General features: G+C 43.6%; 1 protein-coding gene across 2 annotated transcripts in view; it reads left to right on the top strand.

Moving 5' to 3' along the window:
* The window catches only part of STK10 (serine/threonine kinase 10), a 129700-nt gene that overhangs the window by 81612 nt on the left and 20868 nt on the right, over positions 1-27220 (top strand). For both annotated transcript variants that reach the window (XM_036750493.1, XM_036750494.1), the window contains 5 exons: positions 3733-3867; positions 5716-6297; positions 15336-15466; positions 18763-18886; positions 20146-20325. In XM_036750493.1, the coding sequence (XP_036606388.1) occupies positions 3733-3867; positions 5716-6297; positions 15336-15466; positions 18763-18886; positions 20146-20325 (1152 nt within the window). The remainder of the gene's footprint in view (positions 1-3732; positions 3868-5715; positions 6298-15335; positions 15467-18762; positions 18887-20145; positions 20326-27220) is intronic.

Below are 27220 nucleotides of genomic sequence, written 5' to 3'. Positions count from 1 at the left end.
CTTCCTTCTTTCCCTGTGTTCATCCCCCATGAAAAACTAATTTAACCTGCTTAACGGCACAGTGGCTAGATAGGGTGCTGGACTTACATCAGGAAACCTGAACTTGAGTCCTGCCTCAGACACTCACTAACTGTTTGACTCTGGGCTTAACTTTTCTCAGCCTCAGTTTCCTCATTGGCAAAATGGGGGTAGCAATAATACCTCCTACCCCACTAGGTTGTTAAATGAGATGATACAACGTGAAACACTTTGAAAACCTTAAACAGCTAAATAAATATTAGCTCTTATGGAAATCTCCTCCCCACCCCATATATATATGTGTGTGTGTGTGTGTGTGTGTGTGTGTGTGTGTGTATGTGTATATATGGAAAACAGGCAGGCAAAACATACTAACACAGGACCACATCAGAATATATATATATATAACATTTGCACATCCCACCTTTCTGTCAAGAGGAGGGAGCTCAGTGAGTCACCCAGAGTTTATTCAGTGTTGACTATGTGCCAGGCACTGTGCCAAGCACTGGGGATACAAAGAGAGCCAAAAGATGGTACCTGCCTTCAAGGAGCTCCCAATCAAAGTGAAGAGACAGTACATACATAGGAGTATGTACGTATAAAATATAGACAGTGCAAAAAGGGAAGAAAGTAGGACATGTATTTCTTCATTTGTTCTCAGAGACCAAGGTGGTCATTATATTAACCTGAGGTCATCTGCCTCTTTGGTGGTATTTGTGTTTATCTTTTCATGCTCATTGTGTACGTTCTCCTTATCCCAATTTTTTTTGCCCTACGTCATCGTTGGTACATACAAATCTCCTGTTGTTCCTCTGAATTCTTTATATGGAATGGACTCTCCAGTCTCCATCTCTGGGGAGTGTTAATATCTCTTAGTGATAAGGTGTGCTGGTGAATGTTTAGCAATGGCCCTCTGAAATGCAAGACACACGTTTAAGTTTGATCTGTACTATGAACATTTTTCCATCACTTTCTTAAGTCCGAAAATCAACAAAACAATAAATCAAGCCCTGATTTGTAGCATTTACCAATTTCAAGGTGTAAGTGCTCCCCATGAAAATCTGATAATTGGTTCTGAGCTCCTGCATAGAGTATATCTGTATTCATTTGCCTGAAGGCCAGGGAGGGGATCCCTGAATTCTTAAGGTCCCTTGATTCTAAAGAAGTTGCCTTAAAACACGGCTATGTCTTGGGATATTTGGAGCATAAGGTCAGTTTCTGTCCCTGTGCATATAAATTTCCAAGCAGTCTGTGCCAGTTTGGGGATCACCCCCCACAATGTGTCAGCTGCTCTGAGTAGAGACCCTTGCCCACCCCCTTGGGCTGGGCCATTGCCTCTACTGCTTTGTGCTGGTGTCTCTCTCTTTAATCTGAACTGGCAGATTTGAAGTGGAGGAAGAACCTTTCTAAACACATCCTAAGCTCCCTTCTCTCACTGGAGAGATGATGAAGGAGAAAAGTGTTCCATGGCTTGTGTCCCAGAACAGTTTACAAAACAATGTACTTAACCCTAATCAGTCACAGGAGGTACATCCTAGCCCTTGCCAGCTACGGTCTCCCCAGGCTTAACACCATCTGCAGTGTGGCTGCTAGGGACTTGGGGGCTGACATGACTTGACCCAGCTCTCTGCTGTTTCCCCATGGGACTCTTTTTACCAAAGAATCCCTCTCCCTGCATCTAGTGCCAGGAGACTTTTCGTCTTCCTGTCCTTTAAACACCAAGGCTAAGAAATGGGGACAAATGAGCTAGCCTACAGAAGAAGAGAAACATGGTCTCATTTAATTGCCTCTAATTTGGTCAATATGTGATGTATCTTTAAGAAGCATAGGGATTTCCAAAAGCATGCCTGGGAAGTTTGTTCTTTTGGCCACATCTGCATTTCGACCACTGCAGCTATTTGACCTTTGGCTTATTGCTTAAGTTCACATATGTGAAGTTACACAACATTTATGCTTAAGGAGCTGTCAGGATCTGATTTTCCACTCTCTGTTACAAAGGGCTGTTGAAACCTTAAACCACTTCCCTAACTTGCTTTAGAGAGGGTATTACAAGGGCCTCAGAACCAGAGTAAGGGGGTCTGGTTCTCATCTGTATGGCGAAACTTCACTAATTTGGACTGCTTGGGGACAGGCCGGGTCCAATGAATGGAGTCTGAATTACAGAATGTTTTTAAAAAATGAAACTTTACTTGCAGGTACTTAGAGAGTAACTTGGCTGAGTCTAACAAAGTGTTTCCTAGGTTGAGGCCCTTTAGGAGGCCCACTTTAATGAAAAGACAAGAATGATTTGTAATTAGCATAGAATCATAGAATTTTTGAGTTAGAGGAGAACCTCAAAATTATCTATTCCAATTTTCTCATTATGTAATTGAAGGACTTTGCCCTAGAGGAATTAAATGGCATGGCCATATCCATGCAAGAAGTAGCTAAATGGCCTACTGGATAATGCAGTGGACCTGGAGTCAGGAAGACCTGAGTTAAAATCTCACTTCAGATACAAGCTGTATGACCTTAGACAAGTCACTTAATAGCTGTCTGCTTCAGTTTCCTCAACTATAAAATGGGGTAATAATCCCAGCTACCTCCCAGGGTTGTTGTGAGGGCAAGATGGTATTTGTAAAGTGGCACAGTGCCTGGCATGCAGTAGGCACTTAATAAAGGCTTGTTTACTTCTTTCCTTCCTTCCTTGCAGCTGTTTCACCACAAATAAGCAATTATTAAGTATTTTGAGGGTACCTGAGAGATAATTTTCTCAAGGAATTGACATCTTTATCCTATTTTTCACTATTCCCTTTTTAATAGTTAGAAAAACTTCATCCCACCTCCCCTCCTAGTCATGAGATTTCAAATTAATGAGGTTTTTGCAGTATTTCTTTAACAACACCCTGGGGTATCTGTGCATCTGGGTATTTGGCTTTAGGAATGTGTGTTATTGCTAAGTGTATGCACTCTCAGGGAGGGAGATGGGGAAGGGAAGTTCCAAGCCTAAGGAGCATGTGCTCTTGTATTGCTGAAGTTAACATCTGCTGAAAACCATAAAGAACTTAGTATTTTATAGCATATATGAAAGAGCTCTTTACTGTTAAAGATGTTACGTTTCTAGAAGTACCTACAAATAGAACCCATTTCCCTTCTGGAAGGCAGTGTGGTGTAATGGTTAGAGCATAGGAGTTATAAACAGAAGAAACCCCTCTCAGTCATTCACTAGCTATATGGTCCAAAACAAATCACCTAACTTCTCTTGGCATGAGTTAAAGTCAGACATCTGTAAATTCCTTTGCAAATCCTAGAAATACCAGGTAGATGTCAATCAAGTAATTTATTAAATGCTCACTGTGTGCCGGGCACTGTGCAAAGTTCTGGGGATTGAAAAGTCAAAGGTGAAACCATCCCTGCTGTCAAGGAGCTTCCACTCTAATGAAATGAGTTTGCTGTTGTTCGTGTTGTCAGTCTTTCATTGTAGACCTTTAAGAATCAGTGCCTGGGTATTTCTCAGGTCATTTTCAAACTGTAAACCAATAAGCAGTTAGCCATTATTTGAGTCTTGCTGTGATGCTGAGGATCACCCTTCCCCAAAAGAGTAGGGTCCCCACCTCCGGTTGTGTCAGCCTTTTGGTCAGCCTCTAGCCTACGCAGCACAGGGAAATACCTTTTCTAATCTCTGTGTGTGTGTGTGTGTGTGTGTCTGTGTGTGTGTCTGTGTTGTTTACTCAGCATCCCTTCGTCAGCAAAACCACCAGCAACAAAGCTCTCCGGGAGCTGGTCGCAGAGGCAAAGGCTGAAGTGATGGAGGAAATCGAAGACAATAGGGAGGAAGGAGAAGATGATGACCCAACAGAAATAGTATCTGTAAGTCTGGCTCTTTAAAAAAAAACAACTACTTTTCGTAAGACTTTTTAAAATTTTTTTTTAAAAAAAAGGTAAACTGTATGACTTTTCCCAAATAATCATCAGTGGGAGAGGAATGTGTTTTCAAGAGAATTTCATCTGTGTGCATTGGGGACTAACGCTTATGCTTGTGGATGTGCTGTTTTAACCTCTTCTGTTCTCCGTGCCATGGAGAAGGTTCCTTACTGACTTATTTTCCATCCAGCTAGACAGGAAAGCGTCTTTTTGGAGAGGAAAGTATCACTGACCAGATGCTGTCATGTGTCTTTGTGAGCCCACACGTCTGGGGGAAAAGCTAAACTAAACTATCAATTCAGGGAGCAAGATTAGACCTAGGTAGAAGGAGATTTGCTCCATAACCTCATAGAATGAGAAGGGGCCTTAGAGGTCACCTAGTCTAAAGGCCTAATTTAATGGAGTGGGACACTGAGGCCCAGAAAATGAAAGCTGAAATATGCACAGCTATTTAGTGCTACTAAAGGGGTAGAAAAGAAATGGCATACTTAGACAATGGATTGACTAGGTAGAGAAAAAGATGGGGAGAAATGTAATATTCCTCCAGATTCCCTTGCTTGGAAGAGTGGAGAAGTTGTGAAATTGACTGCTTCAATGGAAAGGCTTGAGCAGGGAGAGGAATTAGAAATGGAGAGAGAACAACTCTGTGATACCAAGTTTCTTTTCATTTTAAGACACCATGGCCGTGATCCCTGGTTGATATCATGGCCCAGTTGAGTCAGAAATTCAGTAGGGAATCTTTTTTTTTTAAGGAGTTCTGTGATGATTCTTTCTGGAAGACACAATCATCCGATAATTTATTGATTTTTCAAGTTCATTCTTGTATATGAGGGATCATTTCATACCATAGGCAGTCTGATCTCATGTGAAATGAGTCCTGGGAAACTTTTGCCAAGGAGTCACCTTTCTCCAAGGCATCATGGGAGATGGGGATATGTCCCTGTTTCATGGGAGATGTTTGTATGGTTACATATTAGCTAGCCCTTCCCTCCAGGAGATTACTTTTTAGCTAATTATACATGTTCATGGATTCCTGAAAGTGACAATAACAATAACAACGAAATGACCTAAAAAGGGAATATAACAATGAAATGGACAGCCCTGCCTTGGCCTCATTGAGGTTTCTTTCTCATTCCTTTATTTCTTCGATAAGTATTTTTGAGTATTTACTATGTGCCTAGTGCCGCATCAAGAACTGGGGGAGAGGGAGAGACGGAGGAGACATGAGCCATATCTCTCCCGCCCCCACTACATTTACACACAAGCACTACACGGAGAGAGAGTGGTGATTAGTAATTATTAATTGACACTATACACTCCAATCTCAGTGAGAAGTGTGAGGAAGAGGGCAAAAAAAACACAAACCACCCAAAAAGTGTTCTCAAAAGAAGGGAAAAAAAATATAAGAGAACTAGGCTTTAGAGGTTCCAGGCCTTCTTAGATCCCATTGATTTTGGTGGCTACTAACTCTTAAATCTTCTTATTAAAATGTATGGAAATAAGGTCATAGAGGCATCTTTTTAAAAAATGTAGAGAACCGAACAGAAAGAGGGCTAGAAAGAAGCACAAACAAGCAGGACAGCTTTGAAAGCTACAGATTAGATTTACTCTACCTAAAAAGACAAAAGAGCTGTATATTATAGAGATCTGCTGTTTTAAGAACAGTTTTCTTTTTTGGCCCCACTACATATATGGAAATGCATATTTTATTTGGTGTTTGTTAAGTTCAGAATAATTTTTTTTAAAAACTTAAAATATGTAGAAATAATTGATTTTACATCATTTTCTTAAAAGCCCTCAGGGAAACACAAGAGGGAGTCTTCAGAAGTGAGTCAACTGAGTTTTGATGGAGAGAAGCTCCCAGAGATATCGCCTCCTGTCCCCATTGAGCCCAAAGGCAGCCTAGATAAGCCCAGTGACAAGCTTTTAGGTGGAGAAATTGCCGCCATCCAGGGAGATGGTGGCAACTCCGTTCAAACCACAAGCAGTTCTGACCTACCTGGAAATGAGGATAGCAAAGCTGTACCTACAGCCCCAGGGAAATATCGATTCAGTGCACCACCAGGATTCTTGGATGCCAAAGTTTCAACCATGGAGGAGAAACCTTTCCCTAACCATCAGAGCAACGACTTGGACATTGCTACCAACAAAAGCAATAAGGGAAATCGAAGCCGGCCCACGAGCAGCATCCTGGAGAACTTAGTGGGTGAAAAGATTGCCAATGGGAGTCTAGAACCTCCTGCTCAAATTTCCCTTGGCAAATCCAAGACAGACTCAGACTGTGGGAGCCTCTCTGCCTCTGAGAGCATGGATTACAGTGTGTCACTCTCCTCTGACTTGTCTCTAAACAGGGAGTCGGGTTCATTGTCTCTGAAGGTAAGGTTTGAGCTTTGACTGAATCCTGCCTGAGCCAGGGGAATCACACCAGGGGAAATGAGTTTGATTCGGGAAATATGATGATCTCTTGGTTTTGTTCCAGTTCAGTAGACTTAGAACATATATTGATTCTGGTTTGAATTTGCCAACTAGTTTTTTTAAAACCTTTGATTAAACTTGATTTGAATTTAATTTAAGAAAATTTGGTGGTATAATAGACAAAAGCACCAGATTTGGAGTCAAAAAGACCTGACTTCAGGAGCAGCTAGGTAGATAGAGTGGATAGGGCACTGGCCCTGGAGTCAGGAGGACCCGAGTTCAAATCTGGCTTCAGATACTTATTAGCTGTGTGACCCTGGGCAAGTCACTTAACGTCAATTGCGCCCCCCACCCCCATCCCAAAATCTGTGACCATCGGCACATCACTTACTCTCTTTTAGTCTCAAGTTTTCTCTTCTGTAATAATGGGGATAATAATAGCATGTATCTCAGGGTCATGAGGATCAAATGACATAATATATGTTGAGTATCTTGCAAATCCTTTAAGTGCTACGTAAAGGCTAGTTATTGTTATTAAATTCATATAAATGTCCTTTTGGATTCTCTTCCGGATTTTTGTTTCTAGTTTGGTTTAAGATCCTAGTATAACCCAGAAGGAGGTGAAAGCCCTCTCATTGTTCACTTCCGGGGTCTAATTCCAAGAGAGCCTCCTAGGTGGCTCACTTTGTCACTAATAGTTTTCATTAATAAACAATTACATTCAGTTCAACGAGCATTTATCAAGTGCCTGTTGTGTGCCGGTATTGTGCTAAGTGCCGGTGCTGCAAAGCTGTACCCTCAAGAAGCCTGCCTTCTACTGGGTAGAAGGTCCGACGTGGTAGGCAGCTAGATGGCTCAGTGGGTGGAGCAGTAGATTTGGAGTCAGGAAGACTCATCTTCCTGAGTTCAAATGCGACCTCAGACACTTCCTAGCTGTGTGACCCCTGGGCAAGTCACTTCACCCTGTTTGCCTCAGTTTCCTCATCTGTAAAATGAGCTGGAGAAGGAAATGGCAAATCACTCCAGTGTCTTTGCCAAGAAAACCCCCGCTGAAACAATTGTACAACCACAAGATGTAGAAAGATTCACAATGCCTGGCAGTCATAATAATATTAGTAAGAACTAGGATTTATATAATGCTTTGTGTTTTGCAAAGTGCTTTACAAGCATTATCTCATTTCATACTTACAGTGACCCCAGGAAGTAGGGGCTACGATTATATCCATTTCACCAACAAGGTAAAGAAACTGAGGCAAATAAAGGTTAAGTGACTTGCCTTAGGGTTCCACAGCTAATGAATGTCTGAGGTTGGGTTTGAACTCAGATCTTTACTCCCGGTCCAGCATTCCATCCATACACCACCTGCTGCCTCTTGCTTGGTGTCTGAACACCTATGTTCAAATCCTAACTCTTCCACTCACTAGCCGTAGGACCTTGGGCAAGTCACATAACCCTTCCGGGCCAGAGGTTCTTATCTCTAGAATGAGGACAAGAATACCCATACTCTCAACTTCTTGGGTTTGTTGTGAAGAAAGTGTTTTGTAAACTGTATGTATGTAAGCATTAGCTGTTTTTTTTTTCTTTAATTAGCGAAGGAAAAAAAGCCTTCCCCAACTTCTAGTGATTCTGGAGCCTTCCCTCAGTTAATTATCTCCTTATCTTGTGTATATCTTGCTTTGTAGATACTACTCTTGCCACCCCTCCTCTGCCCCACCCCCTCATTTGGATGGTAATCTCCTCGTGGGCAGGGATTGTCTTTAGCCTCTTTTTGTATCCTCTGCCCTTTAAGCATGTAGTAGGTACTTAAAAATGTTTATCGAATTGAATGGAAAAGATAACTCTCTGGGAGGATGCTCCCTCTAACTCTGGTAGATGGGGGCCTGCTCTGCAACTTTTAGTCTTACAGAATAGTTTGGGGGCCCCTCAAAGGATAAGAGACTTGCCCAGGGTCACATGGCCTTGCAGTATGAGAGGCAAGACTTGAATCCAGATTTTCCTAACTCCAAGGGCAGCTCTGACACTCAGTGTCTTTATTGGTATCATTACTTTAGCAAAAGTATATATTGGCTTTTGTTACTACAAGAGTACGCCCATCTGCTTAAAGGTGAGTGGAACAGCGATCAATACCAAGTCAATAATAAGAGGTAGCATTAACATAGTGCTTTACACACACACACACACACACACACACACACACATACATACAGACACAGTATATATAAATTGATCCTCACAACAACCCGATACTATTTGGCCATTTTACAGATGTGGAAACTGAGGCTCAGAGAGTATCTATCCCCAGATTATGTCATCTAGTAAATGTCTGAGGTTGGATTTGAACCCAGGTCCTCCTGATTTCAAGTCCAGTGCCCTATCCCCTACACCGTGCTGCTGCATACTAAATCCTACAGAAACATCCTTTGCCATCTTCTTTTGAGGAGTATTTAAAAACATTCCTTTCCAGGCCATGGCTTCACTCATTCAGGCAGCCTACACCCACCACTGCTAAACTACTCTTTGGCAAATGACATTGGCACAGACCGCTTTGAGGTTTGCAGTACATTACAAAGTAGGGAGCCCTCACTATCAGATGGAGGTTCGGTGTCTGTGCATGTGCTTGTACATAATCAAATTGAGTCCTTCCTCTTTTCCTTTCATCTTAGACCTTTATTGTTCTGCAGGGAAAGAAAGGCTAACTTCTGTAACTACAGGAGTTTGCTGGGTGCCAATAAAGTTGAACCAGGAAGGCCTTGTCTAGATTAATGAGGTCTTTCAAATCTAAGAGGAAAGAAACCATTGGCCAGAGACATCCCTGTTTGGTGCCTGTGTGTATGTGTTTAGATGTGTTTATTTTCAAACAACATCCTTCCTTTGTTCTGTTTTGAAAGCTTAGCTTAGTTTTGGTCATTTCTCTGTTTTTTCTTTTTGTTTGTTTCCTTTTTTTGATTCAATACGGTAAAATTTTATTTGGCAATAGAAAAGGAGGAAAGGAAGCATTGTACAAAAGAGGAAGCAGTAGAATTGGTAACAGGGGAAAAGGGGAATTCCAGGGTCATCCGGGGAAGAAGAGACCTGATGAGGCAGGAGCAGTGGTTAGACCAGTAAAGGACACAGATGAAATGAAGTAGACCCCAACTATGGAAGCAGACTGAAACTTCATAGTTTTTGACTTGGAAGGGGCCTTAGTGGTCATTTAGTCCAGAGGTGCCAAACTCATGGCCTGCTCTACAGTCTACCAGTCCTGGGAGCAAAACTCCCAAGTACAACCAAACCAGTATGAAAATTGGGAAATGTTTAACAACATTTAACAACAGCAGCAAATACAATACAGATAATGTCAATTTGTGGTTTTCTAAGTCTATCTGCAGCTACAGGGGATCTGCTTCTATGTAAGTTTGACACGCCTGATTTAGTCCATCCCCCTCGCTGAGTCCTAGAAAGGTGAAATAAGTTACCCAAAGTCACAGAGGTAGTAAGTAGCAGAGCTGGGCTTTGAAAGCAAGGCCTCCACCTCCGTATCCGATGCTTTCCATTACACCATTCACAGGTGCATCTGGGAAATGTGTTTACAATGGAAGGCAAGTTTGCATGCAGGACAGAACTGCCACCAACAGCCTAACACTAACAGTCACAGGTCATTGCCCTCCAGTTGAACAACCGGTTATTAAGGTCGTGTGGTAGGATGGTGAGAGTCCGAAGACCTGCCTTCAGATCTCCTGCAGACACTGACTCACTGTGTGGAGTAAAGCAAGTCACTTGACCACTTTCCATCTTCATTTCTTTCTTTTAAAAATAAATTTCTACTGATATCTTTTTGTTTTTTCTATCACTAGACTTTGTGCCAGGATATTTCCTACTTCCCTTCTCAGAGAGTCCATCCCTTATAACAAATAATATTTTTTAAAGAAAAATATTTTTAAAGAAAAAAAAGGAAAAAGAGAAAAAATCAGCAAAACTGATCAATACATTGAAAAATTCTGAAAATATCTGTGATGTTCCGTGCCCGTGTACAGCCCACCTCTGAAAAGGAATGGGGTTGGGGTGTTCCATCATAATTTCTTCTGAAAAATGAGAATGACAGTTACCTACCTTTCAGGATTGAGTTAAGGATCAAATGGAACAATGTCTGCTTTATTGTTGTTCGTTCTCTTCCGTTGTGTCCGACTCTTTGTGACACTGTTTGGGGTTTTCTGGGCAAAGGTACTGGAGTGGTTTGCCATTTCCTTCTCCAGCTCATTTTACAGATGAGGAAACTGAGGCAAACAGGGTTAAGGGGCTTGCCCAGGGTCACACAGCTAGTAAATGTCTGAGGCCCGATTTTAAAGATGAGTCTTCTTGACACCAGGCCCAGTGCTCTGTCCAACGTACCCAACCAGCTGCCTTAATGTGTGCTTAAGCAAATCTCAAACACTTTATACATGTCAGCTGCTCTTATCAGGGGCCTTCTCTGTGTAAAGAAGGCGCTGTGCTACCTGCTGTGTATACAAAGACAAAACAAAAAAATAATCCCTTCTCTTAGTGGAGCTTACATTCTACTGGGGATATCCTGTCTCCAAATCCAGAGCCTAGGCCTTCCCTTCCTATTGTCACAGACTGGGGAGGAAGCTGGCCTGTAGAGACAGCTTTGATTGATTGATTGATAGGATTTTCACTGACACTTGGATGTTAGCCCTTGATCAAAGACCCAGAAAGTCAGCAGCGCTGTATTTACAGAGATTCCAAATTCAAATTTCTCCTCTGCTATCTACTACCTGTGTGACCTTGTTTAAACAACTGAACTTCAGTTTTTTCACATGTAAAATGAGGAAGTTTAGACTAGGTGACATCTGATGTCCCTGTTGCCTTGAGATCTGTGATTTCCCTTTAAAGGTGCTCTGCCCATCCTCTCTCCCCCTTCCCATGATGCATCTTCTCCTTTGTTAGGGTGTCTGCTCTTATAAACCTTGTCAGTCTCTTTAGTTACCTTGACCTTGAAAATTTCTTTGGAACTAAATTCTGGAATCTGGTTCAGAACTCTGTGACTTGGGCAGAATTTCCTGACTTGGCTTCTAGGCATTTAGCCAACAGTCGTTTTGCATTACAGTGAAGGCCATGTGGCGTATTCTCATGATTAACTTATACATAAACCAGATACAATGAGAAGGAAAACATAATTCTCTGTCAGTTCTTTCATCCCCCTTTGAGGGATGTTTCTGATCCTATTGATGGGGGTTGGGGAGAAACTAGGAGAGAGATGGGTTAGCTTCTTAGGTTTCCAAAAGGACAAACTAATGTTGCTGGGCAGATAAACCAGAACCACAGATAATGTAAAAGTCATTTGTATTTAGCCTTTGAGTATATTCAGAGGCTCCTTGGGGGTAGTCAATTTACCAGCCTCATTCCACTTGGCATCAATTGGTTAATAATGACTTTGCATTCCCCGAGCCCGTACTTGCTAGGTAGTATAGGAAAAGGGCTGAGTGTGCCAAATGGTGAGAATGAAGTAGAAAGTGGATAATCCACATGTGGTTAATTGAATTCCACTGGCAACTGCCTGCTGGGATGCCTCATTGTGTCAGGGTGGAGGGAGGAGCACAGAACCATCAGGCTGTTCTCCTTCTCCTGTTGAACCTTCGGTGATTTTCTTTCTCCTCTCTGGAAGGTAGGAATATTGACTAGAGCAGCAAATGGTTGACCTCATTCCCTCTTTCCATCGCTCCCTATAGTGGCACATAGTCTTGATCTGGCTTCTAAGCCAGTGTTTACATTAGGTCAAACAATAGGAAAAGTCTTTAGACCAGAAATATAGAGGTTGAGGGGTGTCTATATTCAGAGCTCTATAAAAACTTGGGGGGTTTCATATCTCCTTTCCAATTCATCTTTTGCACACTTGCCAAAATAATCTTTCTAAGGCACAAGACTGACCACAACACTCCCCTTTTCAAGAATCTTCAGTGCATGGACGGAGCCAAGATGGCGGCAGGAAAGCAAGAATCTTCAGTGCTGAAACTCACAATCCAAAGCTTGGCATTCATCAGATTCATTGCAATCTGGCTCCACCTTATCTTTCTAGACTTACTTCCTATACTTCCTTTCACACATGCTACATTTCAGCCAAACTAACGTACTTGTTGTTTCCCCAAACTTGGCATTCCATCTCCCACTTCTTTATGCCCTTGCATAAGTGATCACCCGGGCTTGGCATGCACTCTCTCCTCTGCTAGGGCTCTTATCTTCCTTTGAGACTCAGCTTAAATGCCATCTTCCTGAATAGGACCTTCTTTATGCCTCAGGCTGTTTGTGTTCTCTCTCTCCTCTTGTTCTCTCATATTCATTCCTTTAATTAGAATGTAAGCTCCTGGAAGGCAGAGACTATTTTTTTTGTCTCTTTTGCCTCTTTCTCTTCAGCACTTAACACTGTGCTTTTTGGAAAATGAATGGATGGGGGCAGCTAGGTGGTGCAGTAAATGGAGCACTGGCCCTGGAGTCAGGAGGAACACCTGAGTTCAAATCTGTCCTCGGACACTTAACACTAGCTGTATGACCTTGGGCATATCACTTAACTCCATTTGTCTTGCCTTCTGCCCTCCAAAAAAAAAATGGATGGGGCAAGCGCAGACTTTTCTACCAAATTCCAACTTATTAGAACCAGGGAATCATCCCTATTTACTTAAAAATCTTAAGTTCAAGACCAATAGAAGGAAATATTACCGTAGCAAATGTATATGTTATGGCCAAAGTCCCATATGCTGCTAGAAGCCTTTCCCAGTCCTCTTTACTGTTAGTTCCTCTCCTTTAATACTACCTCCAATTTATCCTGTGTGTATCTTATTTGTACATAGTTGTTTGTGTGCCATATCCTTCATTAGACTGTGAGCCCCCCAGAGGCATGAACTGATTTTTCTCCTTTTTTGTATCCTTAGCACACAGTACCTGGCATACAGCAGGTGCTTAATAAATGCTAGTTGACTGGAAATATGAATAGCTTTTTGAAAAATTTGAAATCGTAGATGACATCTAAAATCAATAACCAATTGAGTCGCACTGGCTTATATGCTGGCGATACAGAAGTAGCGTAGGACCCTGTTGGACCCTGCCTTCAAAAAGCTAACAGTTTGTATGGGTAAACAAGATGAAAACAATTAAACCATCACCAAAAAGTGCTCTGATGCATCTATGCTCTCCTTAATGTGGGCATTCCTTCCAATGATGTAGATCACAGCCCTTCCAAGCTGTTCCTCTTGTTTGTCTCTCATCCAAATGTTCCTTTTGGTTCACTTCAGAGAAATTAGTCCATCCACCCTGCTGGGCATGGGGACAGGCTTTCCTTCCTTGATTTTGTGAGTATACTAGTGCAGTATGTGGGTTCTCCATTGGTTATCCCTAGCTTTTGGTGATAACCCACTAAATAACACAAGACATTATATAACTAAGTGTGGAATTATGTCCAGACTATGGACCCCAATGAGGGTTTAGAATAGTCAAGGAAGAATACATGGACATGGTGGCCTGATTTTAAGAAAAGGAAGAAGAACACTATTTTGCAGCTTCACAGAGGGGATATCTTTTATTAAACTGTATGTCCTAATTTTTGGTTTGAAAAATAAGGTCAGCGTGTTCATGGAAAATGTGGGACTCGAGCTGGATTCTAAAGGGTGGGTAATGGGTTAGGGATGCTTAAGGCAAGGGAGAATCAATGAACATGGTTTGTTTCTTTTTTTTTTTAATTAAGAGGTGAGATCCTCAGTTGAGAGAAGTGGGTAGCTTGAAGAAAGAAGAGGTTTGGAATAGCTTCTGTGGGGAGTGAATTAGAGAATCCAGTTGCTGTTTAGTGATTTCAGTTGTGGCTGACTCTCTGTGACCTCATTTGGAGTTTTCTAGGCAAAGATACTGGAGTGATTCACCATTTCCTTCTCAAGCTCATTTTACAGGCGAGGAAACTGAGGCAAACAGTGTTAAATGACTTGCTCAGGGGTCACACAACTGTTAAGAGACCCATCTGATTAGAGCTAGAGTTTCTATGTTGGGTTGCACTGGAAAATGAAATTGGAGAGGCAGGGTAGGGCCAGATCATGGTGGGTCCAGAAATCCATGGAGAAATGTTTAAACATGATATAATCAGCATCATTATAGTCTCTTGACTATAATGTCAATGCCTGACATTGCCAATAGCCTGACATTGGTTTGCCATGTAGATTAGAATGAAGGAGAGACTGTAGTCAAGGAGGTTGTTGCTTTAATCCAGATGTTGGTGTGGTATAAATGGAAAGAGCATTGGACTTGGGTCTCACATATTAGCTGAGTGACCTTGGACAAGTCACTTCATTTTTCTGAGCCTCAGGTTCCTCATCTGTAAAGTGACAAGTTTGGACTAGATAAATTTCCAGGCCTAACATCTGTGATTTTGTTCACATTCTGGGGCCCCCTGGAGTAGGGGACAAAGTATATACTAGGATGGTGGCAAAGAAAGACAACAAGACAAAGGGACCTTTCAGAGGTAGAATCAAATAGAGTCAGTGACAAAATAGATATGAGGGCTAGAAGAAAGGAAATGGGCAATAAGAGTTTAAACCTGACCTGTCGAGGCAAACTAGGAATATTTGTGGAGGACAGAGCATCCCTTATCTTTTGAAGTTGACATTAAGGAAGAGTACTATGACCTTAAAAATGATTTCGGGTGGAGCAGTGAGTAGAGCACCTGCCCTGGAGTCAGGAGGACCTGAGTTCAAATGCGGCCTTAGACACTTGACACACTTACTAGCTGTGTGACCTTGGACAAGTCACTTAACCCCAATTGTCCTGCCAACAAAAAAAAAAAAAGCAAAATAAAAAAAGATTTCCTTGTGCCCATGTCAGAGATGGAATACTTCATTGGCCCGAAGATGAGTAAGTTCAGCTCAAGTCAATAAACATTTATTCTGTGCCTAAAAAGTATAAGACTTTGTGTTAGGGATTTAGGATATGGTTCTTTTATTCTTGGTTGGATTGGTAAGCTTTGCCTCTTCTTCTTTCCTGGCCAGGAATCCAGGCTGCACAACAAAACCTTGAAGCGCACCCGGAAGTTTGTTGTGGATGGCGTGGAGGTGAGCATCACCACGTCCAAGATCATCAGTGAGGATGAGAAGAAAGATGAAGAGATGAGATTTCTCAGGCAAGCAGATGCCTTTTTTTTTTAATTGGAGCAGCAGCCATGGAGTTTACTTGGATTATTTCTTCTTTAGGGAGAAAAGATTGGGACGAGGATGGGGAAATTTGGGCTGCCTTCTAAAATGAAGTCACCCTATAGATTTTGCTTCTCAGATCAGACTGAGAAGAGGCAGCGTCGGGGGCCTGGGTTCAAAATCTGTCATAGACACTTTGTAGCTGCATGATCTTACATAATTCTTTTATTCTCTTTGAGCCTTTGTTTCATTATTTATAAAATCAGGATAATTAATAGTACCTACCTCACAGAGTTTCTTTGAAGATCGAGTGAGATAAAGTATGTAAAAAAGGCAAAGGGTACAAAGACTTATGAAAGTGTCTACCATGTGCCAGACACTGTGCTAAGTGCTTTATATTATCTCATTTAATCCTCACAATGGCCTTGGGAGGTAAGTGTTATTATCCTCATTTTGCAGTTGATAAAACTGAGGCAGGCAGAAGTTAAGTGACTTGTCCAGGGCCACACAGCTAGGAAGTATCTGAGGCCAGATTTGAACTCGGATCTTTTTGACTCCAGGCCTGGTACTCTGTCTACTGTACCACCTAGCTGCCAAACAGCACTTTGGCAATCTTAGAGTATTATGTAAATGTGAGCTATTATTATTATCGGCAGTAATAATAACCATGGAGAGAATGGATTTGACTGACATTATAGAGAGAATGATAAGCCTTGGTAATGGATCGATCATGGGGATAAGGAATCAAAGAGGACTCTGGGGTCCGAAGCTTAGGTGGCTAGAAGAACGATGGAACCATTAGCAGAAACAGCAAGTCGGGAGAAGATGGTTTGGGGTGGAAAGAGGGTGAGCCAGCTTTAGACATGTTGAATTCGAGAAGCCAGTGGGGCATCCAGCTAGAGATTTTTGTAGGCTATAGGAAGAGTGTGCCTGCTGCTGGGGGAGAGAAAGAGGAGGAGGAGCTGACATTGCAGTAATGTTGCAGGTTTGCAAAGCACCTTACCTATGGTGTCTCCCCCCAACCCTGTAAGGTAGGCATTCTTATTATCATTCCCATTTTCCAGATAGAGAAACCGAAGCTCACGGAGGATAAATGGTTTGCCCATAGCTGCACGGTTGGTAAATGCCAGAGGCTGAATTCAAATTCAGGCCTCTCCTGAGTCCAAATCCTTCACTTTTTTCACTACCGAGGGGTTAGGGTTGGTTTTGGAGAGAGATTTAGAAGTCTTCCATCTGGTGGTGATTGTTGGAGCTCAGGGAGTGGAAGCAGTTTCTCCGAGTAAAAAGCCAAGAGAGCCTAGTCAAGAGTCTTAGGGCAGGGGGGTGGTGGGAATGCCTCTGCTTAGTGGGGGAAGAGGAAGAAGGTATGCTACGGTTTAAATAACTACGAGACACATTTCAAAGACAAATTGAACTGTATGTTAGGGTTCTCCATCGGCTATAGGGATTTGGGAGTCCATTCTAGATAGACAGCTGCTTCCCTATGAAAACCTCCTGGCATCCCACCTACTAGGCAAAGCCTACATTGGATTAGACTGTTTTCTGTTCAGCTGGTCCCTTGGGATAGGCTCAGGCTCTGTAGGGGGAAGGAAACACCTCCTCAGAAGTACTTTATAAAGCTCAATTTATCCTATATCCCCTGTCAATGTTATCTCCGCCCAATAGTAGCTCAGGTTTCATAAGTTGGAATTCCAGCTCTGTGATGCCTTATTTAGTGAGGCTGCCCTTTGGCCTTGGAACTGGGCTGAGCTCCTCTAAAATGAACAGAGAAGCTGTGTTCTGCTCAGGTAATGTGGATGAGATTTCACTGAGGTGAAGAGGAGGGCACTTGTTAATAAGTAGTCTTTTTTCTTTTTTCTCCCTGCTTACTTGTAGTCTGTGAGTTTGAATTTCCCTTAAGTTATGAAGGCATTCAGAGTAATGAGGGCCTCAGGCAGAGCTCAGAGAGAGAGAGAGGAGAAGAGGAAGAAGAGGAGGAGGAGAAGGGGAGAGGGAGGAAGAGGAGGACTCAGCCTCTTGTGACATTTGAGTGCCTGTAGCTGTAATGCTGGTGGTCAGTACTTTTCTTGAAATGTTGCTAAACCCTTCTTAGCCTCCCCCATTAAGTGTTCTTTCCAATGCCTGGACCCCGGACAATATGATATTGCTATTGTTTTAAAGATAGAGATATAGAAATACTTCTGGATTTCTCATCTCTGCCCTTTTGGATTCATTGCCTTTCATCCCCTTCTTCCAAAAACATCATGCCCATCCCCTTGTAGGGAAGTTATGTTAGTAAAAATGATGTTGGTATCTCTTGCCATCATCTCTCCTACTCCTAGACAGAGGAGAAGCTTGGCAGCTGGGCTCAGCTGGCAACCTTGGTGAGTCCAGAAACTCTAGAACCTGTTTTTGAAAGTTACATCGAGATTCAAGATGGGCTAAGTATGGGGTCTTTTTTCTCAGTCACAGGCTGGAAGGCATTCTGAGGTTAGTTAACATTATAAATTACAGAGCCATGGGGTATGGAAAAAGCAGGTTGGAATTTTTAGGTGGACCCTGTAGGCTGAGTTAACTTGGTGAGACCCACAGAGGCATTGTGAAGAGGGGAGATTCTGGTTAGGTCTCTGAGAGAGCTTATCGGTATTTAAGGATTTATAAAACATTTCCCTTGAGGGAGTTAACCTGCATCTAATTCAGTCAGCTTTATTCAATTACCAAGAAATGCCCCTCATAAAGCAGACTCCTTTAACAGGATTCCCAGAATCGTAGAATGGTAAAGCTGAAAATGAGCTTGGAGATCCCCTTTACTCGCACCTCCTCTCTTAATTTTAAAAGTGAGGAGATAAGCCCAGAGAGGTAAGGTCACTTGCCCAGGATTTAGTGGCAGAGCTTTCCTACCCTGAGTCCGTTGTTCTGTCTACCACACCAGGCTTTCAATGTCCTATGCAATTCAGTTTCTGCATCTTACCATGTTAGTTCAGGCTTTCCCTGTGTGTGAAAAGTGATTCACCTACAATGTTTGCCCCACATAGGGCCAGCTGGATGACCTTTGGTTGCCAAGCTTAGCACAGTGCTTAACATAGTAAGTACTTAATAAATGCCTCCTTTCTCCCTCCTTTTCTTCCCTCTCTTTTTTTTTCTTTCCCCTCTCCTTCCTTTCTTCCTTTACTATCTCCCTTCTCTCCCTTCCTTTTTCTTTTCTTCCCTCCCCTCCTCCTTCCTGTCTTCCTTTCCTCCCTCCCTCTATCCCTCCTTTCCTCTTTTCTTTTTCTTTCCTCTTCTCCTTCCTGTTTCAACCCTTCAGGCGCCAAGAGCTCCGAGAGTTGCGTCTGCTCCAGAAGGAGGAGCATCGTAACCAGACCCAGCTGACAAGCAAACATGAGCTGCAGCTGGACCAGATGCAGAGACGCTTTGAGCAAGAAATAAATGTGAGTGGGGAAAGGGTTCACTAGCTTAATCTTTCCTTAGAAACAGCCCAACTGAAAAAGCTGATAGGACAGCCCAGGTCATGAAAGCAGCATTTCCTGGACCGCTGCAGGGACCTGGAGATCATTAACCTTTGGTCTGAAAAGAAGAGAGGGTCACATTAGACCAAATATGATAGTCTACAGTGAGACACGGACAGTCTCTTCAAATGTATTTTTATACCAGTGTTTCTCCAGCATGAATGCCATCTTCTGTGTCCCATTCTTAGCTAATTCCTTCTCTCCCCCCCCTTCTTCTCCCCTGCTTTCTCCTCCCTCCCCTTCTCTCTCTTTTCTCTCTCCCTTCTCTCTCTTCCCCCCTCCTCTCCTCCTCTCCCCCTCACCTTTTCCCTCTCCATGTACATACATGTGCACATATGTATTTAATGAATGAATAACTGAAAGAAAGCATTTATACTCAGAAATAATGACATATTTGATAAGGGTATGACTTTCCCCAGGGATATTTGTATTTGAATAGGAAACTCTTGGCAAAAGTTTTCTAGACTGAAAGGATCATAGGAGTGTAGATTTAAAGCTACAAGTCACCATAGACGTCATCTAGGCTAACCCTATAATTTTACAAATGAAGAAAAAGAGGCCTGGAGAGGTTAAGCTTAAGGTCAATACAGGTTATAAGAAGCAAAGGTGGGATTTGAACCTGGTCCAGGTATAAGGTTCTTTCTACCACACCATATAGCCTATTGATGGACAAAAATAGGGCTGATAATCTAGTGGCTGTTCCCATGAGAGGCATGGCTGGAATGACCCCTCCTCCTGACTATTAGCTCCTATCTCCAGGCCCCAGTACGAGGATGCTGATTATGCCTCCCAGGGATACTTACCCTTCTTTATGGGTCTAAACTTTGTGTGAGGGAGTAAATAAAGGAAGCCTTGGCCTACCACCATGGAAATATTGTTGGCTTCTCTTTTAGTCTTTTCCCTTTTCTGCTGAAAGTGGAAACTGATGCCAGTCTTCCCCTTTCCCCTTTTGGGGCTAATGAGGACAGAAGCCAGAAGGCGGGTCAGGGCTGGGCTGGGACACAGCCCAGAAGAGCTGGGGGCCCAATCTTCCTGTCCCATGAGGGTTTCCTGGAGCAAGAACCAGGACTTGAACCCAGGTCTAAATCAGCATAGCTTATAAGCCTCTTGCCTCTGCCTGTTATAAAGTGGTCAGAAGAGTCTAGTAAACTCTGGGATTGTCCTTGTCTCCCTCCGCCCAGGCCAAGAAGAAATTCTATGACACGGAACTGGAGAACCTGGAGCGGCAGCAGAAGCAGCAGGTTGAGAAGATGGAGCAGGACCACGCGCTCCGCCGGCGGGAGGAGGCGAAGAGGATCCGGGCTGAGCAGGAGCGGGAGTATGCCAAGTTCCAGGAACAACTCAAGATGAAGAAGAAGGAGGTAGAGTCGGGGGCAGATTCCTGGTCCTGGGTCAGACCTCCCAGGTACACTTGGCGGTCTTCAGATAGCTGACCTACCTGCCCTCTCTCCCCCTGCCTCCTGCAGACATTCCATTCTGCAAGGTGGAATCTAGTGGAGAAGGGGTGCGCCCTGGAATGGTTTTGGGGTTTGAAGGGTGAACGGTTCTGAAGTCTTGAGCTGTGGGTATAAGATAGGGAGGAATTGCTGGTCCAGAGGGGATAGACGTGGTGGATAGAGTGTTGGGCCTGGAGTCACAGAGATCTGAGTTAAAATCCAGGCTCACATGCTTCTTAGCTGCGTGACCCTGGGCAAGTCACTTAACCTCTGTCTGCCTCAGTTTCCTTAACTATAAAAATGAGGATAACAATAGTTTCACCTACCTTTCAGGGTTGTGGTAAGGATGAAATGAAATGATATTTATAAAAAGCACATAGCACAGTTGATGAGGTCAGAATTGGGAGAGCTGGTTCAGATGTGAAAGAATTCACTTAGACCTTCTCTGTTGCCATTGGGAGCTTTATTGACACAAAAGCAGCAGGCTAGCCCTGTCAGAAGGACTAGCAATTTATGGAGGAACAGAAGCTTGTTTTTATAAGGACAGGATAAAGGAGACAAAGGGAATTTTTATGACCCAGGATGGGGGGAGACAAGGAATTCCATGGTCCAGGATAAGGGGAAGTTTTGTGATATTTCAAGATAAGGGGAGGAGACTTTAGAGCACCAGGGAAAGAGCAACTCAACCCTTAGGGTACCTTTGTATCAAGAGACTTTAGGGCATCTTCAGGTTAGAGGATTAACCAGGGAAAGGGCAACTCAACCCTTAGGGGACCTTTGTATCCACATCACAGTGGCTGGTACATAGTAGGCACTCTATTAATGCTTATGCCTTTCCCTTCTCCTTTCCTTCCCTTCGATTCAGTGCCACACTGGCCTCACCTTAGTTATACTGCTGGGATGAAGAAAAGTGGATCAGAATTAGAGGCTGTGTGACACTGTGTAGAGAGCCCTGGATTTGGAGTTAAGAGAAACTAAATTTGCATCCCCCCTCTGTGACCTTCTATTGCCTCTCTGGGCCTCGGTCTCCTCATTTGTAAAATGAGGGGTTGGATTGGATGACTGCTTGAGATCCCTTCCAACTTTAGATCTGTGGTCCCTGGATCTTGAGCCATGTGACTTTATTAGAATCTCGACCACATCCAATTTCAGAAGCTCCTATTGTAAAGAGTGGATGAGCAGCAAGGACTGATCCAAGGTGGCAGGTGATCTCTTCCATTGAAGCAAACTCTTCTCCAGCTCCTTTTCTTACTGGTGACTCTCTTGGGAATCCCTCCGACTTTGCCTTGCTCCATAAATCCCCAACTTCTGCTGAAGCAGAGGTTGGAAATAGGCTGGAGTGGTTATTTAGTATGGACGGTCCTTCAACAGGGCAGAAAGTCAGCAAGAATAATAAAATAAAATGAAAGAAACTTAAAAATAAAAAAATAAAAATGGGCATCTTCTTAATGACGCCTCTCTTCAGATGTCAGGGTAGGGATTCTTAACCGAGATCTACGGAATCCTTGGATAGATCTCACAGGGTCTGGAAACTTGAATGAGAAAAGCAAATTACATCTTTATGTTCATTAACCTGTCGCTAAAGTTTAGCATTTCCTTGAATTATGGATGCAGGCAGAAAAACATTATTTGAAAAGAGGACTACAAGCTTCACGAGACTGTTAAAAGAGGTCTGTGACACATAAATGGCTAAGAACCCATGCTTTAGGCACCGTTCCGTTTCATACTGCGGTGACAAAGGGAACCAGATGCTAAAGTCTTGGACAGAGAAAGCCGCCACTTTCTGAGAACCCACGTTGTCTGAGTAGGAGATGAGGCGACATACAAAGGTTGGTAGAGTAAACTCTGGGTTACTCCCTGTTACCTCCAGGATCAAGTGGAACGCCTCTGTTTGGCCGTCCAAGCCCTTTGCCGCTTGGCCCCTTCCTCCCATCTTCTCAGGCTATACTTCCTTCCATGGCCTCTGTGATCCAGCCACACCGGCCTCCTTTGTGTTCCTCACACACTTTTACTCCATACCAGATTCCTGAGCCTTTTCGCTGGTGGTTCTCCATGCCTGGACTGCTCTGGCTTCTCGTCTCCACCTTCCGGTTCCCCCAGCTTCCCTGGCTTCCTTCAAGTCTCAGCTAAACCCCACTTTCGTCCCACCCCTGCTTCCTGCCTGTGCCTTCCCTCAGAGATAACCTCCAATATACCCTGTGTGTATCTCCTATGTGGCTAGTTGTTGGCATATTGTCTCCCCCATTAGAATGCAAGGTCTCTGAAGGCAGGGGCTGTTTTGGTCTTTCTTCGTATCCCCAGCACTTGGCACAGTGCCTGGCACAGTAAATGCTTATAAATGTTTGCTGACTTAACTTGGCCACCAGTTATTGTAGTTCTCTCTGTCCTCATGTCCATCCTCATTTTATAGATAAGGAGACTGAGGCCCAGAGTGGGGCAAAAGGTCTTCCTGAGATCACATTGATAGGAAAGGAAAGGGCAGAGTCAGCATTTGAACTGAGACCCTTTGACTCCTGGTCCTTTGCTTTTGTTTCTCCCCATTCTGCTATCCTGCCTCTAATACTTGGTGAAGTCTGAAGACCTGTGTTGACATTTTTGTTCTTGGCTTTAGAGTTTATTTACTTTGTGGCAGCTAACTTCCTTAGAGTTTGTTTGCTGATCAAAGTGATGTTTGATTTTGACAGTGATCAGTAGGCCTTACCTTGACTTTTTGTTACCAAGGCCAGCTGTTGTTGGTGCTTAAATTCCCTTTCTGGTATGCTAACTGCCTCCCACCTATGAGTAGTGATATAATTAATTTGAGACTGGATATACACAGCCATGGTATTTATAAAATGGAGGTAAGGAAGAAGAAAATCCTCTCCAGCCTCCAAGTAGAAGAGGAAGTCTGCAACCTCCAGAGCTCTCCCCTGGGAATGAAAGATTAGGCCCTGGGTCTGCCGAGCCATTGTCAATGAGCTCTCCAGCTGGCTGGAGAGGAGGCTCAGAGAAGGCGTTTCCTTTTGGTTTTTCTCATTTATGCCATAATCTCAGTGTCCTGCTGTTGTCAGTTCCCCAGCCCACATCCTGCTACTGTCTGCCAATTCTGTGCCCCGCCCTATTTTGGTCCCTAGAGCCTAGTAGCATGGTATCTTGGGACAGGGAAGAAGTTGGGGTAGTTTATTTGTGTAGGGGGACTATGTTCTATGGTATTGGTTGGTGCTTGGGTTTAGGGCCTTAAATTTAGATTTAAGGTATAATGGGGCCATTACTTTGGAATTTACTTGTGTAGATGCTGTGGTCCATTGTACTTGGTGCTGGGTTTAATACCTTAAATTTAGATACATTGGTAGAACAGGACACATACTTTGGAGTCGTGTTAGGAGACTGCGGGCCTTTGTACTTGGCATTGGATTTAGGGCTTTAGATTCAAATACACAGGTAGAACAGGACAATTACATTGAAGTTTATTTGTGTGAGGACACCATGGTCCCCACTGTATTTAGTATTGGGTTTAGGGCCTTAGATTTAAACAGAGAGATAGAACAGGCATATATTTTGGAGTTGGAAGGTCTAGATTCCAACCCCACCTCTCATCCTACCACTTAAATGACCTTGGCCAAATCCTTTACTTCCCTGGGCTTCAGGTTTCCTCCAAGGTCCCTTCCAGCTCTAGTTCTGGGGGCCATGAATCACTGTCCTGCCATCAGCAGTAGTTGCTGGAGCCTGGTAAGGAACTAACTCAGTTCATGTTCAAAAGAATTCATAAGATCAGATCTCTAGAGTTAGAACGGTAGAGTCTGCCAAGTCCAGCTCGTAAAAAGAGGGAACTGAGGTTCAGACTGACACGTCCACACTCATGCAGGTTACAAGTGGCAGAACAGGGATTCAAACCCAGGACCGCTGGCTCTAAAGCCAGTGCTTTTCCCCACTGCCTCCCATTTCCTTGTATGTAAAATGTGTATGTTTGTGTGGATAGGGGGCAGGGGACACTGGGCGATCTCCAAATCTTTTTCATCTTGGAATCCTATGCTCCTACTAGGTGATCTCTAGAACCACACAGTATCAAATAATATCACTTGTCACCTATGTGGACCCTTCCCTGCTGGCGCCATGCCCATGCCCACTAAAATTCCTTTCCTAGTTCCATTACTTCTGCCATTAGTTCATTTGATTTCAATCTAGTGCTCACAAGGCCTGAGCTAGGTATGCTTGGGCTACAGGCTGCTATGCCTGGTGCGAAGGTTATGGAGGAAACCAAGGTAGGGAGAATCCTTAGGAAATAGCAGTAAGAGCTAGCTAGTGTATAGCTATTACCAAGGCCGGTTGTTGGTGCTTAAATCCCCCTTCTGGTGTGCCGTTTCCCTCCTATGAATAGTGATGTAATTAATTTGATACTGGGCATACACTGCCAAGCAACTCCTATACTTCGGCCCCAGCGAATCATCTTACAGACTTAGGGTGTGGGTGGTTTCAGGGTGGATTAGGTGAGATGACTTGGTGCCAATTCGCCACTTCTAGAAAAGGAACATGAGTGCATACCCGCCTGTTGCTGGGGCAGTCATATTACGGTTTTTTAGAAGGGCTCTCGTGTAAGAGTGGCAGGTGCAAGGCTTCTTCTGGTTCCTGCTACTATTCCCTACCAATGATCTCTGTATTACTTCCCCTATTACTCATGCAGCAACCTCAGGGGAACTAAATTGGTAGGTGGGGGGTCAGGTTGCCAGCAATGTTGGGCAAGGGTAGGCAGAACCCAAGTGGGGAGAGGTGTCCCTATGGGCAGGAACCCAGAAGTGGAGTTGGTACAGTGTGATCTCTTAGGTTGTTGGGCATTGGTTTCCAGCAATGAATGTTGAGACAACTTGGGGATTTTGAAATTTGAAGATGCTTTTTTACATGCATGTCTAATAGCTCCACCTGTAGCCAGAGGAGTTTAAGGCAGCCCAGTTTGGCAGGGGCTCCTGAAGGACCAGTGGCTGAACCCTGCGGAGTGTGGAAATACTGCCAAATGTAGTTGAGCTGCAGGTGGTAGAGACAGCTCCCAGGGAGTGCAGGGAAGCAAGAGAGGATGAAGGTTGCATTTAACATGGACAGTGGTGTTTAGGGGAAAGATTTATCTCTTACTGTGCACTCACACACGCACACATGCACATGCACAGCCACTCAGGCCTTCCCTGGGGAATATTTTTCTTTGATCTTTCCTATAAATATGCTCAAGGAGTGGCCAGGGGACACTGCCTTTTCTCCCATACTACCACCTGCAGTGTGACCTAGGAAGACCATGGTGCTTCTCTAACCCCTAAGGGGAAGAGAAGGCTTTGAAGGCTTAGTAGGAAGGAAGGAAACAAGCATTTATTAAGACCCTCCTATGTACCAGGCCCTGTGCTAGGCCTCATAGAAGTCCTAGGAACTATGGTGTGAAGGAGTTCCGAAGTATCTTGGTTGAGAGCTGGGTGTCGATTGAGCAGACTGTTGGGTATAGAACAAAGCCGATGATGTCAGACATAGTCCATATGTAGGCCTGGCTTGCTTGAGTCACCTATTTGTTACAAGGGAGGGCGCTGTTTTTTGGAAGTGACAATAGTATTAAAACACACACAAAAAAGCATCAATAAGACTCCAAAAAAGCAGCAGCCAGGGGCACATGACCTTCTACAGAGTATAGATGAACTTTGGACGTCACTCGGCAGGCCTCTGGTGGGAAGTAGACACGGCTCCCTTCGTTTTAGTGGTCTTTGGTGCCTAAATTCTTCAAGCTTTTTAGGTCACTGGAGACTTTTCTGGGAATGATCACCCAAAGACAGAAACCACCCTCCACACAGCTGCTAAAGTGATTCCTAAACACAGGTCTGACTGTGTCTTTCTTCTATTGAGCAAGCTTGGGTGGTTCCCCATTTCTTCTTGGATAAAACAGAAACCCGTTTGCCATTTACATTTGTTCATAATCTGCCTCTGACTTTTTTTCTCCAGGTTTATTATACATTACTCCAGATTGAGATAATTTGAGATTATTCTCAAATGAAATAATATTTGTAAAAAGTACTTAGCACGGGGCCTGGCACACAGTAGGTGCTGTTTGAATGTTTATTCCATCCCCCTTCCCATTCCTCACTCCCTTAAATGCACTCTGTGATCCAGCTAAGCAGGCCCTGAGCTCACACTCAGCATTCCATTTCCCCACCCCATGCCTGGAATTCCCTCCCTCCTCACTTCTGTTTCTTAGAATCTCGAGTTTCCTTCAGAACTCAGCTCAAGTGACAGACTCTAGAGGCCTTTTCAGACCCCCAGCTGCCAGTGCCACCCTCCTGAAATTATCTTTATTTTGTATCTATTTGGTATAGAGTTATGTGTGTCCATGTTGGCGTTTTTTTCTTTGATAGAATTTAAGTTTCTTGAAGGCAGGGACTGTTTCATTTTTGTTGCTGGATCTTCAGCAGTTAGCACAGGGCCTGGCATATGGTAGTCACTTAATACTTGTTTTTTGGTTGACTGACCCAAACTTGCACTGTCCTACAATGCAGACCCTTTAAAAAGAGGATAAGGAGAGTCATTTGTGCGTTTGGGCAAGTCTCCTGTCTTTCATTCCTTAGCAATAAACTGTCAAGTGTGGTAACAGAAGGAACATGGAGTGTGGAGTCAGGAAAGATCTGCCTTCAAATCCTAGTTCCCATATTTACTGGCTGTGTGACCGTGAGCAAGTTTCTCAGCTTCTCTGAGCCAGTTGATCAGGATTTGGTGGTTTTCGTCAAAGATGAGGCTTCCTCATTTTTAAAATGGGGATAATAATGTTTGCACCATCCGCCTCACAGGGTTGTTGTGATGAGACGTTTAGCCATAGAGC

Source organism: Trichosurus vulpecula, chromosome 3 (genome assembly GCF_011100635.1).
Source record: "Trichosurus vulpecula isolate mTriVul1 chromosome 3, mTriVul1.pri, whole genome shotgun sequence".
In the NCBI taxonomy this organism is placed as follows: Eukaryota; Metazoa; Chordata; class Mammalia; order Diprotodontia; family Phalangeridae; genus Trichosurus; species Trichosurus vulpecula.
Note: the sequence above shows the minus strand (reverse complement) of the source record. Positions and strands in the feature narration are given on the sequence as shown.